This window comes from Alosa sapidissima, chromosome 9 (assembly GCF_018492685.1).
Source record: "Alosa sapidissima isolate fAloSap1 chromosome 9, fAloSap1.pri, whole genome shotgun sequence".
Classification (NCBI taxonomy): Eukaryota; Metazoa; Chordata; class Actinopteri; order Clupeiformes; family Clupeidae; genus Alosa; species Alosa sapidissima.
The window spans coordinates 9046630-9061629 of NC_055965.1; the positions used below are offsets into that span (position 1 = coordinate 9046630).

General features: G+C 44.6%; 1 protein-coding gene across 1 annotated transcript in view; it reads left to right on the forward strand.

Moving 5' to 3' along the window:
- LOC121719265 (voltage-dependent calcium channel gamma-2 subunit-like) overlaps positions 1-15000 on the forward strand; it is a 56882-nt gene that overhangs the window by 31404 nt on the left and 10478 nt on the right. The window contains exon 2 of the mRNA XM_042104735.1: positions 5749-5832. Within this exon, the coding sequence (XP_041960669.1) occupies positions 5749-5832 (84 nt within the window). The remainder of the gene's footprint in view (positions 1-5748; positions 5833-15000) is intronic.

A 15000-nucleotide genomic window follows, 5' to 3' on the forward strand; every position in this document is an offset into this window, starting at 1 on the left:
AGAGGATAAGGATGTTTTTAGTAACAGAAGCAGAAAGGAGAAGATGTTGGGATATTATGGAGGTGTTAGTTGTAAGAGTGAGTGTGTGTGCCTGTGCGTTTGCACTGGAGAGGGACATGGAGATAGTGAGAGTAGGAAAGGAGCGAGAGAGCGCTGTCAAGTCCTCTAAGAAATCAGTGCTAAACAGTGTGTGTGTGTGTGTGTGTGTGTGTGTGTGTGTGCATGTGTGCGTGTGCGTGTGTGTGCGTGTGTGTGTGTGCGTGTGTGCATGCGTGTGTGTGTGTGTGTGTGTGTGTGTGTGTGTGTGTGTGTGTGTGTGTGTGTGTGTGTGTGTGTATGTGTGTGTGCGTGTGTGTGTGTTGGCTGTGGGTAGATGCACATGTGCAGAAGGTGTATATTTCTGCCAACTCAGTCATAAATGATTCAGCTCCCCCGAGAGTATAGCACATGTGTGTGAGTGTGAGAAAGAGAGTGGGAGAGAGAGAGAGAGAGAGGAGAAAGAGAGAGAGCAGAGACTACATGTGAAGGTATATAATATATGCATGTGCTTTGTAGTAGTGTGGGTGGGCACACGTTAGAGTTGGAGAGATTGTGTGTGTGTGTGTGTGTGTGTGTGTGTGTGTGTGTGTGTGTGTGTGTGTGCAGTTAACATATGCAAAGGATGTTTTCTACATCTGTATGTATGTGTGTGTCCTCATGCGTGTGTGTGCATGTGTGTATGTCTTCATATGTGTGTGTGTGTGTGTGAGAGCGTGCGTGCGCGTGCGTGTCTGTGTCTGTGCGGGTGGATGTGTATGTGTGTGTGTGTGTGTGTGTGTGTCTATGTCTATACATTTGGAGGTCGGCTGCTGCTCTCCCACCCATCCATCACCAGTTAACAAGGCTCTCTTTAACTGTAGTGGATGGGGATGCATGCCATGGAACAGCCAGTGCAGTGAAACCTAGTAGAGGATATGAGAAGCTGTGTTGGACAAGACTAGTAGAGGATATGGGAAGCTGTGTTGGACAAGACTAGTAGAGGATATGAGAAGCTGTGTTGGACAAGACTATTGGAACACGTGTGCATACACATACTGAGTCTACATGCTCACACCACTTTAAACTCTCTCTCATACATACACACGCACACACACACACACACACACACACACACACACACACACACACACACACACACACACACACACACACACACACACACACACACACACACACATCCCTCCCTTATCCCTCCATCACTCTCTAATGAACTGGCCAGACATGTTGCTATGGCCCTTCTGACCCTAGCCGTGTCAAGGTCCACACTCACGCAAGGTCCACAATGACTGCCAACTTCTGTTGGTGTGTGTGTGTGTGTGTGTGTGTGTGTGTGTGTGTGTGTGTGTGTGTGTGTGTGTGTGTGTGTGTGTGTGTGTGTGTGTCTGTGTGTCTGTGTCTGTGTGCATGCGTGCGTGCGTGTGTGTGTGTAGATAGGATAGATGAGTGTGCAGTGTCTTGGTGTGCTGGCGTGTCAGTGTGATCTATGTGGTGGAGGGTTATGTTCATGGCTGTGTTTTAGTGGCCTCATGATATCAGGGCTATGAAATAGGCATGCGCATGATTAACGAGCAGCTATTGCACATGCTCACAGGGGGTGTTTTTTATGGAAGTACTTCCATAACACCAAGATATGTGGGTGGGTGGGTGTTTTCCACTATTTCATTTAAAGGACCAGTCAGTAAATCTTTGTTTTTTTTTTGGACAAAATTTGATGAATTTCTCCTCTCACTCCCCTCTCCTTAGCTGTCTGTTTGGTCTGTGTGCTGGGGGGGAAAAAAATCAATTTTCTGTGTTCATACACAGTCCTGGATTTGTATTGGGGCAAGCAGGCATATGGTCATAGAGAGCCATAAACAACACCAGCCAATCTTTAGGAGCATGGAAGGGAAGGGGCTAATTTGATTGGCCGTTGAATATCACAATATCAAAAACTAGTGCTCTTGCTCTTTTTGTGAGATTAGCTCTCTGCTTCTTGGCTGTGATGTTAGTGAATTAGACACGTGCTGTTGACGTTTGACGTTTAATTTCACATTCATCCATCCATCCATCCATCCATCCATCCACCCACCCATCCATCCGTTCGTTCCTTCCTGAGTGGCACTGTGTGGACACTCTTCAGGGTTGGTGTTGATGTTGCGTGTGGCCGGTGCTGGCTAGTGGGAACAGGTGTTGACGGGGTGTGGGGGTGGGGGCCTGTGGACACACACACTCAGCACTTTCTGCCACGATCCAGCCTCCCCACTCCACTACTGACCACTGGCAACACAATGCCATCCCTCCCTCTCTCTCTCTCTCTCTCTCCCTCCCTCCCTCTTTCTCTCTCTCATAGTCTCCCCCTCTTTCTCTCGGTTTCTCCCACTCTTTATTTATACATCATACATCATAATGTATTGTTCACCCTCTCTCGTTTTGCACCCCGTGCTAGTTTTCTCTGTACATTTACATTCAGATGTGTAGTATATTTATTCAATTCAATTCAATTCAATTCAATTCAATGTGCTTTATTGGCATGACTGTTCAAGTTACAATATTGCCAAAGCATAAAAAAACACATGGAATAATCAAAACAGGAGACAATAATGATAATTATACTAATACAAAAAAATCATTTATATAGCCTCTCTCTATCCCTCTCTCTCTCTCTATCCCTCTCTCTCTCTCTCTATCCCTCTCTCTCTCTCTTTCTGTCCTGTTCTCTTCCTCTCTCTTCCTCCATAGATAGTATCTCTTCTCTTCGCCCTCTCCCCTCCCTCGCACGGTACTTAAAGACTTGTCAGGAGCACGCACGCACGCGCACACACACTCACTCACACACACACACACACACACACACACACACACACACACACACACACACACACACACACACACACACAGTGTTATAATAATGCACCTCAGACAGTTCCTCTCAGGACGTAAACAGCTCTCAGTATGAGCAGCTTTACACAGCAGTGGAGAGGGTACAGAACGTCAGGGTGGGAGGGCTATGACAGTGGAGGCTGATACTCTTTTAACAAGTTCAGCTACCTTATGGTGTTATGATGGGATACATTTGTCATTGGTGTTATATGCGTGCGTGCGTGCGTGCCTGCGTGTGTGCATGCGCGTGTGTGTGCATGCGCATTTATGTGTGTGTGTGTTTACCTGTAGCTTTCATTCAGACCACATTTTTGTGTCTCTGGCAATATGATAGGGACAAACACACACACTTGCTCAGTGTGTGTGTGTGTGTGTGTGTGTGTGTGTGTGTGTGTGTGTGTGTGTGTGTGTGTGTGTGTGTTTGGCAGCCTAATGTAGTTCCTGGCTGGCTGACTATCACTGTCAGATTGTTCCAGATTTGATTTCCACAGACATTGTTCCAGTGGGCTTCATGATGAAACAGGCCTGAGGTTTTTGTGCTCCGTAGTCCCTCTGTAGTTAAGTAGAGGCCTTTAATCACACGCTCCACAGATCGCCAGAGCACTCCTGGAGAAAGTCACTGGACACGTCCTTTATCAGAGAGGCTGTCAGAGGGGGATGAGACTCGCTGGAGCACTTTCTCTAATGCAGGCCCAATTCCCAGTTCTGTCTCTCTCTTTCTTTCTTTCTTTCTCTCTCTCTCTCTCACTCTCTCTCTCTCATATACATGCACAGTAGATACACACACAAACATTGTCAGATACTCACATAAATTATTCCTCACACACTCAAAGCACTGTATGCTAATATCTGTTTAGGTAAAGGTATGGGAATTCATGTATGAATCATAACAAAGTGATGACACAGAAAGTGTGCATATGGCATTTGTGCCTGCCTGCCTGCGTTGGTGTGTGTGTGTGTGTGTGTGTGTGTGTGTGTGTGTGTGTGTGTGTGTGTGTGTGTCTGCCCTGGCATACGTGCGTGTGCGCATGTGTGTGTGCAGCAAGTTTTGGAGTCAAACAGGAACTCAGCGTGACCTCAATCAAGCGGGCACTGAGACAGGTGCCCGGGGCACAGAGTGTGCAGGCCAAAGAGAGAGAGAGAGAGAGAGAGAGAGAGAGAGAGAGAGAGAGAGAGAGAGAGAGAGAGAGATGCACACAGAGACGTGCTCAACACGGAAGCCTAACGCACCACACGCTATAGAGGCCTATGTCTCACTCGGATACCTCATAGCCAAACATACTCAAGTCTTACATTTATAGCATACTCAAGAATAACACTCACAGCCAAGCATACTCAAGTCTAACATTTATAGCCAATCATACTCAAGTCTAACATTTAAAAACAAGCATACTCAAGTCTAACATTTATAGCCAAGCATATTCAAGTCTAACATTTATAGACAAGCATACTCAAGTCTAACACTTGTAACCAAGCGTACTCAAGTCTAACACTCATAACCAAGCATACTCAAGTCTAACACTTGTAACCAAGCGTACTCAAGTCTAACACTCATAACCAAGCATACTCAAGTCTAACACTCATATAGCAGCCTAATCAATTATAGCGCTCGTAACAGCATGATGAGTGTGGTTAACACGGCATAATTGAGTAGAAAGCTTGTGACACATCATACTCAAATATAAGTGTCCTCAACTCACTCTCTCAAATATAACACCCACTTGTGACACATCATAGACAAATATAAGTGTCCTCAACACAGTTTTCTCAAATATAACACTCACTTATGACATAGCATACTTAAATATAAGTGTCTTTAACACAGTCTCTCAAATATAACACTCACTTGTGACACAGCATACTTAAATATAAGTGTCCTCAATGCAGCGTTCTCAAATATTGCACCCGTGACCCAGCATACCCAGTACTCGAATATAACACTCGTCACACAGCACACTCAAATGTAACACTCTTAACCCAGCTTACCTGAAATAAAAGTGTCCTTAACACGCAACACATTTGGGCATGTTATCAAAGAGTGCGTGTGTGTGCGAATGTGTGTGCGTGTGTGTGTTTGTGTTTCTGTGTGTGTCAACTGGCGGCACGGTCCAGGTGTTAGAGGCCTTGAATAGGAGGGAATGGTTTGGATGCTTATAAGGCATACAGAGGTCTTGGAATTACAAACATGCAGACTGTGGGATCCTCTGAGAAATATTACCAAGTAAGCAAGAGATACACAGAAATCAATCAGATAAACAGTCACGGAGATGAGATGGTGTTGTGTTGTTTGGCTTCTGTACTTGTTTTGTGAGTGAGTAATTTGATTTACAATTTTTATTATGTGTGTGTGTGTGTGTGTGTGTGTGTGTGTGTGTGTTGGTGGTGTGTGGCATATATATCCTCAGCTCCCTCATCATTCCTCTTGGTACAGTTCACCATGGTGACATGTCAACATGTTCATCCTCAGTACCGATTCGAACCACGGTGGCCAGGAAAGACCATAAAGGACACGTTGTATGCAGTGGCTGTACAAGTCGTGCCTGTTTTGTTCTTGCGTTTGAAAGACATGAAGAGATTGCCTCTGATATGGGCTCTCGACTGACACAGAAGTCTGCTCTGATTGTGCGCGCTGTCGTGACACTCTGAACATGACGATGAGTCATTTTTAGGTAAAGGCTGTGCTACATAAGCAGTGACTCTCCTGCTCGCTCTCAGCATTATGTAATTACCTGTCTGCATCTCTCTCTCTCTTTCTCTCTCTCTCTATCTGTCCCCCGTCTATGTTTAACACACACACACACACACACACACACACAGTTTATCTAAGTTGTTCTCCCTCTCTGATTGCAGGTAACTTTAAAGGGATGTGTAAACAGATAGACCACTTCCCTGAAGACACAGACTACCAAGCAGATGGTGCAGAGTACTTCCTGCGTAAGTCCTCTTTCTCTCTATGTGTGAGTGTGTGTGTATATATATTATTTTCACATTTCTGTGTGTGTTTTGGTTTGAGTTCATTGCGAGACCTTGCACTGGAACACGGAGGAGTGAAGCGGTGGAGGTTGGGGGTGAAGGAACACCAGAGTGGAGAGGAAAGAGAGTAGAAGAGTGTAGTGGAAGAAGAGGAGAGGAGGGAGAAGGGAGGAGAGGAGAAGGGTGAAAAGAGGAGAAGAGAGGAGAGGAGAAGAAGGTTGACGGCCTAGACTGAGCCCGACAGTTTGCCAATTAGGACGCTCACTTCTATAAATACTAGAGCCGGCCCGGCCCCTCCTATATGGGTCAAGTCTCTGCCATCCTCCAAACCACCAGCCCTCATATATCCAGCCCTTATATCACCAGTCCACTCTACACCACCAGCTCTCATATCACCAGTCCACTCTACACCACCAGCTCTCATATCACCAGTCCTCATATCACCAGTCCTCATATCACCAGCTCTCATATCACCAGTCCTCATATCACCAGTCCTCATATCCAGGGTGCGACTTGTGTAAAAACCAGAGGGGGGGATGATTTTGAATAAGTTTGTAACCCCCCCCCCCAAAAAAAAAAAAAATGAACTAACGATTCATAGCCTAGTAATGTCATGGCTAATAATAGCCTATATTATTTTTGCCACCTTTGTAACATTTTAGTTTTAGTTTACCGTGGTGTATGACTTTAAACAGCGAGTGTGCTTGGTATGATGATCAGCTCCTCTAATGCAGGGTAGGACTACGTTTTGACAAGCATACAAATTCACCTTGTTCTTGCCCCATCTGAAATGACTCCTCTACTTTTGCTGCCTCCATCCTTTATGTATTTGTTGTGTAAAAAAACGTTGTATATGATGGCACTGAAGTCTTAAGTTAGTGAATTGGCTAACAGTGTTAGTTGGTAACCAAATAGCCTACACATTGCGCTACACGCTGTGTAGGCTACGTGCATTCTCTCTCCTGCTGATTTGCGTTCAGTAGCCAAGTGCGTAATATTGCAAAAGTTGAAAAAATAAATGTGTTTATTGTAGCCTACAGAAAATAAATAGCCTACTATCATACTGTCAGTTAATTGGCTACAGTGCAGTGAAGAGTTTGAAGAGTAAAGTTATAGGGCAACTTGAAGTTTTATGAAAATAATTTACGAACCAGAACATAAAGACCATGAAGCTTCTATTTCTTGCAGCTGTTTAAAATAGAATTCAATGGATTTTCAACAAATAATTTTGAAATGAATGGGTACAATGTTAGCATTGTTAGCATTGTTAGACAAAATGAATGGTATAAAAAATATGGCTTCCACTGCATCCATATTGCAGTACCCTCTGTACCAACACACTCACAGTTAACACGTGCAAACCTAATCGGCACTCAGCTCAGCTGTGGATTCTAGTCAGTGTGTGTGTGTGTGTGCGCGAGTGTGTGTGTGTGTATGTGCGTGTGTGCCACACAGCTCTGTCTCGCTCTCGCTCACAGCCCTACTTCCGAGAATCGCCTGACCCCCCTCCATGCCCTCTGCATTGTTTCCATGGCGACCCTGCGGTGGAGTGGGCGTTGCGCGGCGCACTCAGACGAGAGGCTTGTTGTGACTGGCCTGGCGACACTCATTAGGCCCGGGCGCTTGTTTCGGTCCACGCCGTCGTGTTTGCCAAACCGTCTGGCATGACGGTGGCTGTAGTGGGCGCTGGACCAATGGCTCGCAGACCAAATTAGGCAGTGTTCCATGCGTTGTAGTTTGGGTAAGGGGTGACCAAATTAGGCAGCGTTCCATGTGTTGTAGTTTGGGTAAGTATAGTATATATACTCTTTTGATCCCGTGAGGGAAATTTGGTCTCTGCATTTATCCCAATCCGTGAATTAGTGAAACGCACTGCACACAGTGAGGTGAAGCACACACTAATCCCGGTGCAGTGAGCTGCCTGCAACAACAGCGGCGCTCGGGGAGCAGTGAGAGGTTAGGTGCCTTGCTCAAGGGCACTTCAGCCGTGGCCTACCGGTCGGGGTTCGAACCGGCAACCCTCCGGTTACAAGTCCGAAGCGCTAACCAGTAGGCCACGGCTGCCCCAAGGGGTGACCAAATTAGGCAGTGTTCCATGCGTTGTAGTTTGGGTAAGGGGTGACCAAATTAGGCAGTGTTCCATGCGTTGTAGTTTGGGTAAGGGGTGACCAAATTAGGCAGTGTTCCATGCGTTGTACAGTAGTTTGGGTAAGGGTTGACCAAATTAGGCAGTGTTCCATGCGTTGTAGTTTGGGTAAGGAGCGTTTGTGCGCTTTTCTCGCCTATTATTCTATATTCTGTTATATAGAATTCTATTATATTCTATAGATAATTAGTCAAATGATATTCGATTAATTTCCTTTGCATTAATTTTTACATACAATTTAAAATATTATACTACTCAGTGTATTTTACAGTATATTCAGTTTGGTTTTGAGATGTAAACGCGGATGTTAACCTTGTATCTAACTAATTAATTCTTTTAATTTTAAAGTTAATGTAATTTTTATCGATGTCATTTTAAGTGGCATAAGACCCATAAACCTAAACATATTATACTACAGGATTATTCTGTTAGCCTATCCATGCTCTTCTCCTCAGTGGAAGTAACACAATTTGTGAAATCCTGTATAAATGTGCCATTTTAGCATTTAACCACTGAATGAGGATGAGATTGCTGATGTTTTTGGAGTCTATATCAGTATCGTATTCAGAAAGGGGTTTCGTTTGAGTGTGTTTGTTTTGAACCAGAATGGACAGTTTTCAGGGAGTCTGCCTGACCGGAGAGCAGGACAGGTGGATGTTGCGTTCATATGTAAGATCGGCGCTGTAAAGGGAACCTCTGATCACATGCACCATGCACACTCACTCTGCCTCTCTCTAACATGCCCACATACTGTATATGCTCTGCAGACTGTCACACACACACACACACACACACACACACACACACACACACACACACAAATATGCATACATAGTTTGTGTAAGTGTGTGTATGGTGTGTTAATGGGAATATTTGTGTCTGCTTATGCAGGCACATTTGTGTGTGTGTGTGTGTGTGTGTGTGTGCGTGTGTGCGTGCGTGTGAGTGCGTGTGTGTTTTCTGGCACCTGTGTCTGTATAATCATGTATGACAATATACCGTATAGATCTGTGTGTGTGTGTGTGTGTGTGTGTGTGTGTGTGTGTGTGTGTGTGTGTGTCCGTGTGTGTGCATGCGAGTGCGTGTCCGTGCATGTGTGTGTGTGTGCGTATGTGTGTGTGTGTGTGTGTGTGTGTGTGCGTATGCGTGTGTGTGTGTGTGTGTGTGTGTGTGTGTGTGTGTGTGTGTGTGTGTGTGTGTAAGAATTGTACAGCCTCCTCTGCCACCCTCTTGCTGCTGCTGCTGCTGCTGCTGCTGCTGCTGCTGTTACATAAGGGGAATTAACCATTCTGCCCCAGCGCCACAGGGCTTGGAGTTCACACCACTGCACTGAGAAAGGGAGAGAGAGAGAGAGAGAGAGAGAGAGAGAGAGTGTGTGATGGGGGTGGTGAGAGAGAAGAGAAGAAAGGGAAAGAAAAGAAAAATAGAAGAGGAAGACTGAGGAGTGAGCAAGAGAGCTCTGTGTGATTGAACGGCTGAGAAATAGAGAACTGGATCCAGAGTGGGAAAAGATAGATCAATAAGTGAGAGAGAGAGAGAGAGAGAGGGGGGGTGAAAAGAGAAGAGAAAGAGAGTGAGACGTCAGAGGGTTGAATGTGAACTGTGATTAGTGTGGATCTGTTGGCGTGGGACAACACAGAGGAGCAGATGCACGACGTCAGCGCAAACAGCGCCTTTGCCGCTCCGCGGGACAGGCACACTGGGCCTTGCCATATCACAGGGCATTTACAAAGCTCTCACTTCATCAGGCAAACAGTGCTCATCAGCGCTCATCGGCGCCCTCCTAACCTCATTTGGGGTGCCCACCCTCGAACGGTGTAACTCAATCACAAGTAGAGCTGAATGGAGCCAATCGACATCATTCTAAAGGAATGAAAAGTTTGGCCACCATGGAATACAGTAATACAACACATAAACATAAGATGATGATAATGCAGAGAAAAGATAATGCAGAGCCTTTAGTTCTACTCCATTTTTTAGAAAGAATGCTCAAATGATTTGCCCACGCAGACTATGACGGTTTTTAAAGTCTAGCAGGCATAGGGAGGTAGCAGACGTGAAGGTAAGGCATTAGAAAGGCAAACAAAAGGTTGCTTTTGGCATGATACAAAGAAGCAAAACTGGTACACTGAATACTGATGATGTTGTTTCTGAAAGTTGCTTTCTGATGCATTTAACCCCAATTTGAATTACACCAGCTTTGAAATACAAAACAGTGATAATAATATTTGAAATATGTTTATGTAAAATGTGTTATTATGTTTGTGGTACTTATAATGTAATAAAAATGTATAGATTTGTTATTATAATAATTTTGGATTACATTTGTGGAATTATTATGTTTAAAAAGTCCAGATCTGTATTACCTTTGCGGGTGTTAAAAGGCGCACGTAATGAGCCAGTGAGGCCTGTAACAGATGTTAAAGCGTTGGCCCATCAGGCCCAGAGTTCTGTCTGGTGGTGAGGCAACACGAAGAGCAGTTGCTGTGTGTGGAGGATCCCAGCATGGCATTAGTGCAGGTGCCTCATTAGCAACGTGGTCAATAGACAGAGATTCATCTCCTTTAGAAAGCACTTTGTTAATTCACTATTGAAAAACAGCAGGCATTACACATTGGATGGCACACATATTAACTTATTATGAACTACAATAATAGTTCATAGTACACTCTCTTGGTGATCACTACAGGTATTTATATGCATACATAAAATATGTACAATGTACATACTGTATAATGTATAGTATGTATGGCACTATGTAATGCCGTAATAATGAGATTTGCATTCTAATGTGTATGTCTGTATATTTATCTATTTAAGTGTACATACTGTATGTGTTCTTGTTTGGAGTGTGTGTGTGTGTGTGTGTGTGTGTGTGTGTGTGTGTGTGTGTGTGTGTTCTTGTTTGGAGTGTCTTTGAGTTAGTTTGTGTCTGTGTGCACTTGGTGTTTATGTCCAAGATCAAGTTGATGATCCTTGTAATAGGATTAGATATGGCCAAAGCCTTTAGCATTGACCAAAACAGGCATGACCTCTACCAATCCTACCCCTCAAACACATGCATGCTCGCACACACTCGTACACTTGCACAAAGACACACACACACACGTGCACACACACACACACACACACACACACACACACACACACACACATACACCCACCCACAAACACCCACACACACACACACAAACAAATGCACAGACATACTGTATACACACACACACACACACACACACACACACACAAAAGCACACTCCTCCATCCTGAAATCAATAGTGTTTGGCCTGATTCAGAGACTGCTTTCTCCTGTTACTGGGGAGTCGATTCCCACTGGAGTGAGTGATGTCACTAAGGACAGTGAAGTCATCCATCTGAATGATGTCATGCTGTTTGTCGGCCTACTGGGCACCAGCACGTCTATGATGTCAGCCACAGGCCCCAGAGACCTCAGGCCGAGTTCCTCAAGACGATCACAGCCATGCTCATATTTACTGTAACAGTACATCCTTACTATGTGATATACCTTTTAAATGCAAATAGCATATTTTTTCCTAAAAGAAAAGCTGTTCTAGTATCAAAGCACTAGTGTGATCTACCAAAATCTGACAAAACTGTAATTTCTTCAGCTCGCTTGCAACGCTTCCATCCTGAATGGAACTCAAAGTGTAATATACGGTACTCTCCTGCCATATCATATCTACATCATATCTATACTCTCCTGCCATATCATATCTACATCATATCTATTCTGTACTCTCCTGCCATATCATATCTACATCAAATCTATACTCTCCTGTCATATCATATCTACATCATATTTATACTCTCCTGTCATATCATATCTACATCATATTTATACTCTCCTGTCATATCATATCTACATCATATCTATACTCTCCTGTCATATCATATCTACATCATATCTATTCTATACTCTCCTGTCATATCATATCTACATCATATCTATTCTATAGTCTCCTGTCATATCATATCTACATCATAACTACATGTGACGCGAGCATTAGCGATAAAATCCGTTTAATTACATCGTTTTCAATTGGAGTGACCTAACTGTATTCCTCTGAGTATTAATGATGTTTTCTAAACAAAGTTCGGGAGAAGCCTGTAGGGATGATTGACAGCAATTAACTCACCTGTCTTCCGCTGCCAGGATATTTAAGCCGGCCTCCTTATCCATACGTCACACGCCCTGACGTTCGCAAAATGATCCCTCCTCCTCCCCTTACTCCTCCATTTCACTGATAGCTCAGTTTCTCATCCTTCTTACACAGGGGGGTGCAAGCAGCCTTCGCTCTATTGTGATCTCAGCTTCAGGCATTCCAGGACCATGGCCAGCTACCATGCCACACGCGCTTAGCTTATACACTTAGCATAGCAGTCATACTGATGGGTGAACTAGTGAACAGAGTGGAGTAGAGATGTAAAGAAATATAAGGCCGAAAAGGCCGACCTTAAATGTCATCTTATAGTAACCACGCTGAGAGGAAAGTGATCCATGTTTTCACACAGTTAAAGGTGAGGTCCGCAACTCTACTCCCAAATACTTTTGGTCCGACTGAGTGAATTGCTTGTCATGGTCCAGTGGCTGTCCATTTCTTTGTTTACACACTGAAGAACTGTTGGTGTTCATGCACAGTCTGATAGGCTGTTGAGCTTGACAGCCTTTTGCAAAACCAAATCACGAGCTGCATGTTTCAGTGCCTTACCCATCTCCCCCTGGTCTCACCTGTCAGCCGCTGTGAAAACACTAGGAGCACAAACTTCCAACACACACACACACACACACGCAGGCACACTACAGATATTTGTTGTATGTCACTTTGTTAGTATGTCACTTTGTGATTGTCTGCCTGTTTCTTTATCTGCTTTTGGCTGTTGTGTTTCCCAGGACTTGGGTAAGCTGGAATGTTGAGTGTGTAGTAATATGGTGCAGACTTGTGTAGTTTTTAACCACTGCATATTGTAACTTAATCTTGACCATAGGTTTCGGAATTTGATACATAATCAGGCCAAATTTGATATAGAGAAAATATTAAATAACAACATGCAGTGGTTACAAACTACACAAGCCTGCGCCACAATACTAGTCCCTCATCATTCCAGCTTACCCAGGTCTGGTTAGACGCAACCTGCATTTCGTTGTCTCTGTGCTTGTACTCTGCACAATGACAACAAAGTTGAATCTAATCTATTTATTGCACAGTTGTGAGGTTTTGACACTTCTCTCCATTTAGTGTATGCTAGTGTGTGTGTGTGTGTGTGTGTGTGTGTGTGTGTGTGTGTGTGTGTGTGTGTGTGTGTGCGCGTTTTTTTGTGTGTGTGTGTGTGTGTGTGTGTGTGTGTGTGTGTGTTGTGTGTTGTGTGTTGTGTGTGTGTGTGTGTGTGTGTGTGTGTAAGAATTGTACAGCCTCCTCTCTGTCTTTTTTTGGTATCTTACTCCTATCCCCCACCCCCATTTTCTCTCTCTCTCTCTCTCTCTCTCTCTCTCTCTCTCTCTCTCTTCCTCCATCTCTCTGTGTTCTCTTCCCTCGCTCCTTCTCTGGCAGTAGCGAGTACAATTACATAAAAGCCAGATGTCATTCTGGAGTGTTGGGTTGCGTCTTGGCCAGCGATCCCCTTCTCCACCTCTCTGCTGTGTTTTGATGTTAACTGTTTTAATGCAATTTACCGTTTTTAAAATCCTCTTCTTTGATCTGCTCATTTGTAAAGCACATTGAATTGCTATTACTAGTATTGTGCTATAGTACAAAGCAACTTGCCTTGTCTTTTCTGATATGCAAGACATCTACGGCTTGTCTTATAGTTGTTTCTGTGGTTTTGAAAGTGTAGATCAGAGAGACATTATGAATACTGTAACAAAGAGACAGGGACATTTGGACACAACTGCAATTTCATGTGGTCAATCGACAGACAGGTCCACCTCTATAGTCCCCCCCCCCCCCATGTGGCTGTAGAGTGATGTGAAAGCAGGCCAGGTTTTCAGCAGTTGGTCTGCTCACACCATCAACATGGCTTGACTGTGCGTAGTGTGGTTTCAGCATTTTCGGGGCAAAATGTTCCCTACACGGTGCACGTCACAGTTGGTGCGCAAAGCAGAGCATGCGGCCTACAGTTGTTTGTGTGTGGGCAGTGTGTGTGTGTGTGTGTGTGTGTGTGTGTGTGTGTGTGTGTGTGTGTTCCCTTTGCGTGTCACCTTTGTGTCTTCCTCTCCAGATGGGTGCACTGTGCTGTGGTTGATGTTTTTATTTTTAAATACCTTTTTGATGCGCCGCTGCCTTTAGCTGAGCGGCCGGCTGACTTCACTCGACTCTTGTAGTGACCTCCTCAGTGGGCGGTAGGTGAAGGCGCGGCCCTAATATTTAGCAGAAGGCACTGAGGTGAGGGGAGCAGAGGGTGGGGGGGGTGGGGGGCGATTGGGGGGCTTTGAACTGGCACATGGGCGCAGGGGCGAAGCCAGTGAAGTTTTGAAATGCCAGCACCTGCTCCCTCCCTTTCTACTTGTGCCCACTGACACAGGGCATTGTGTGTGGGGCCATGGTGATGTAGGCACCATCGACTGTGTGGTTTATTTATTTGTTTGTTTATTTATTTATTTGTTTATTTATTTATTATGGGTCGGGGGGGGGGGGGGGGGGGGGGTGAGTGAGCAAATGTATGGAAGGGGGCTAAAAGCTAAAAGTGTGTGTGTGTGTGTAAAATTGAGAGAGAGAAAAAGTTAAGAGAGAGAGAAGGAGTGTGTGTGTGTAGTGGAGGAATGGTGAGCTTTGGTCAGGACATGTCTTGTGATGGACAACAGAGGGTAAGAGGGTAAGCCAGTGGTTCTTAAACTGGGGGTCAGGACCCCCAGGGGGGTTGCCAAAAATATTGGAGGAGTCGCAACGCCAAATGATTTGCAGTCTGGATTAGACATTTTCTAAAGGTTCTTAATCAAAGGCTGTCATTGACATAATGCCTTTGGG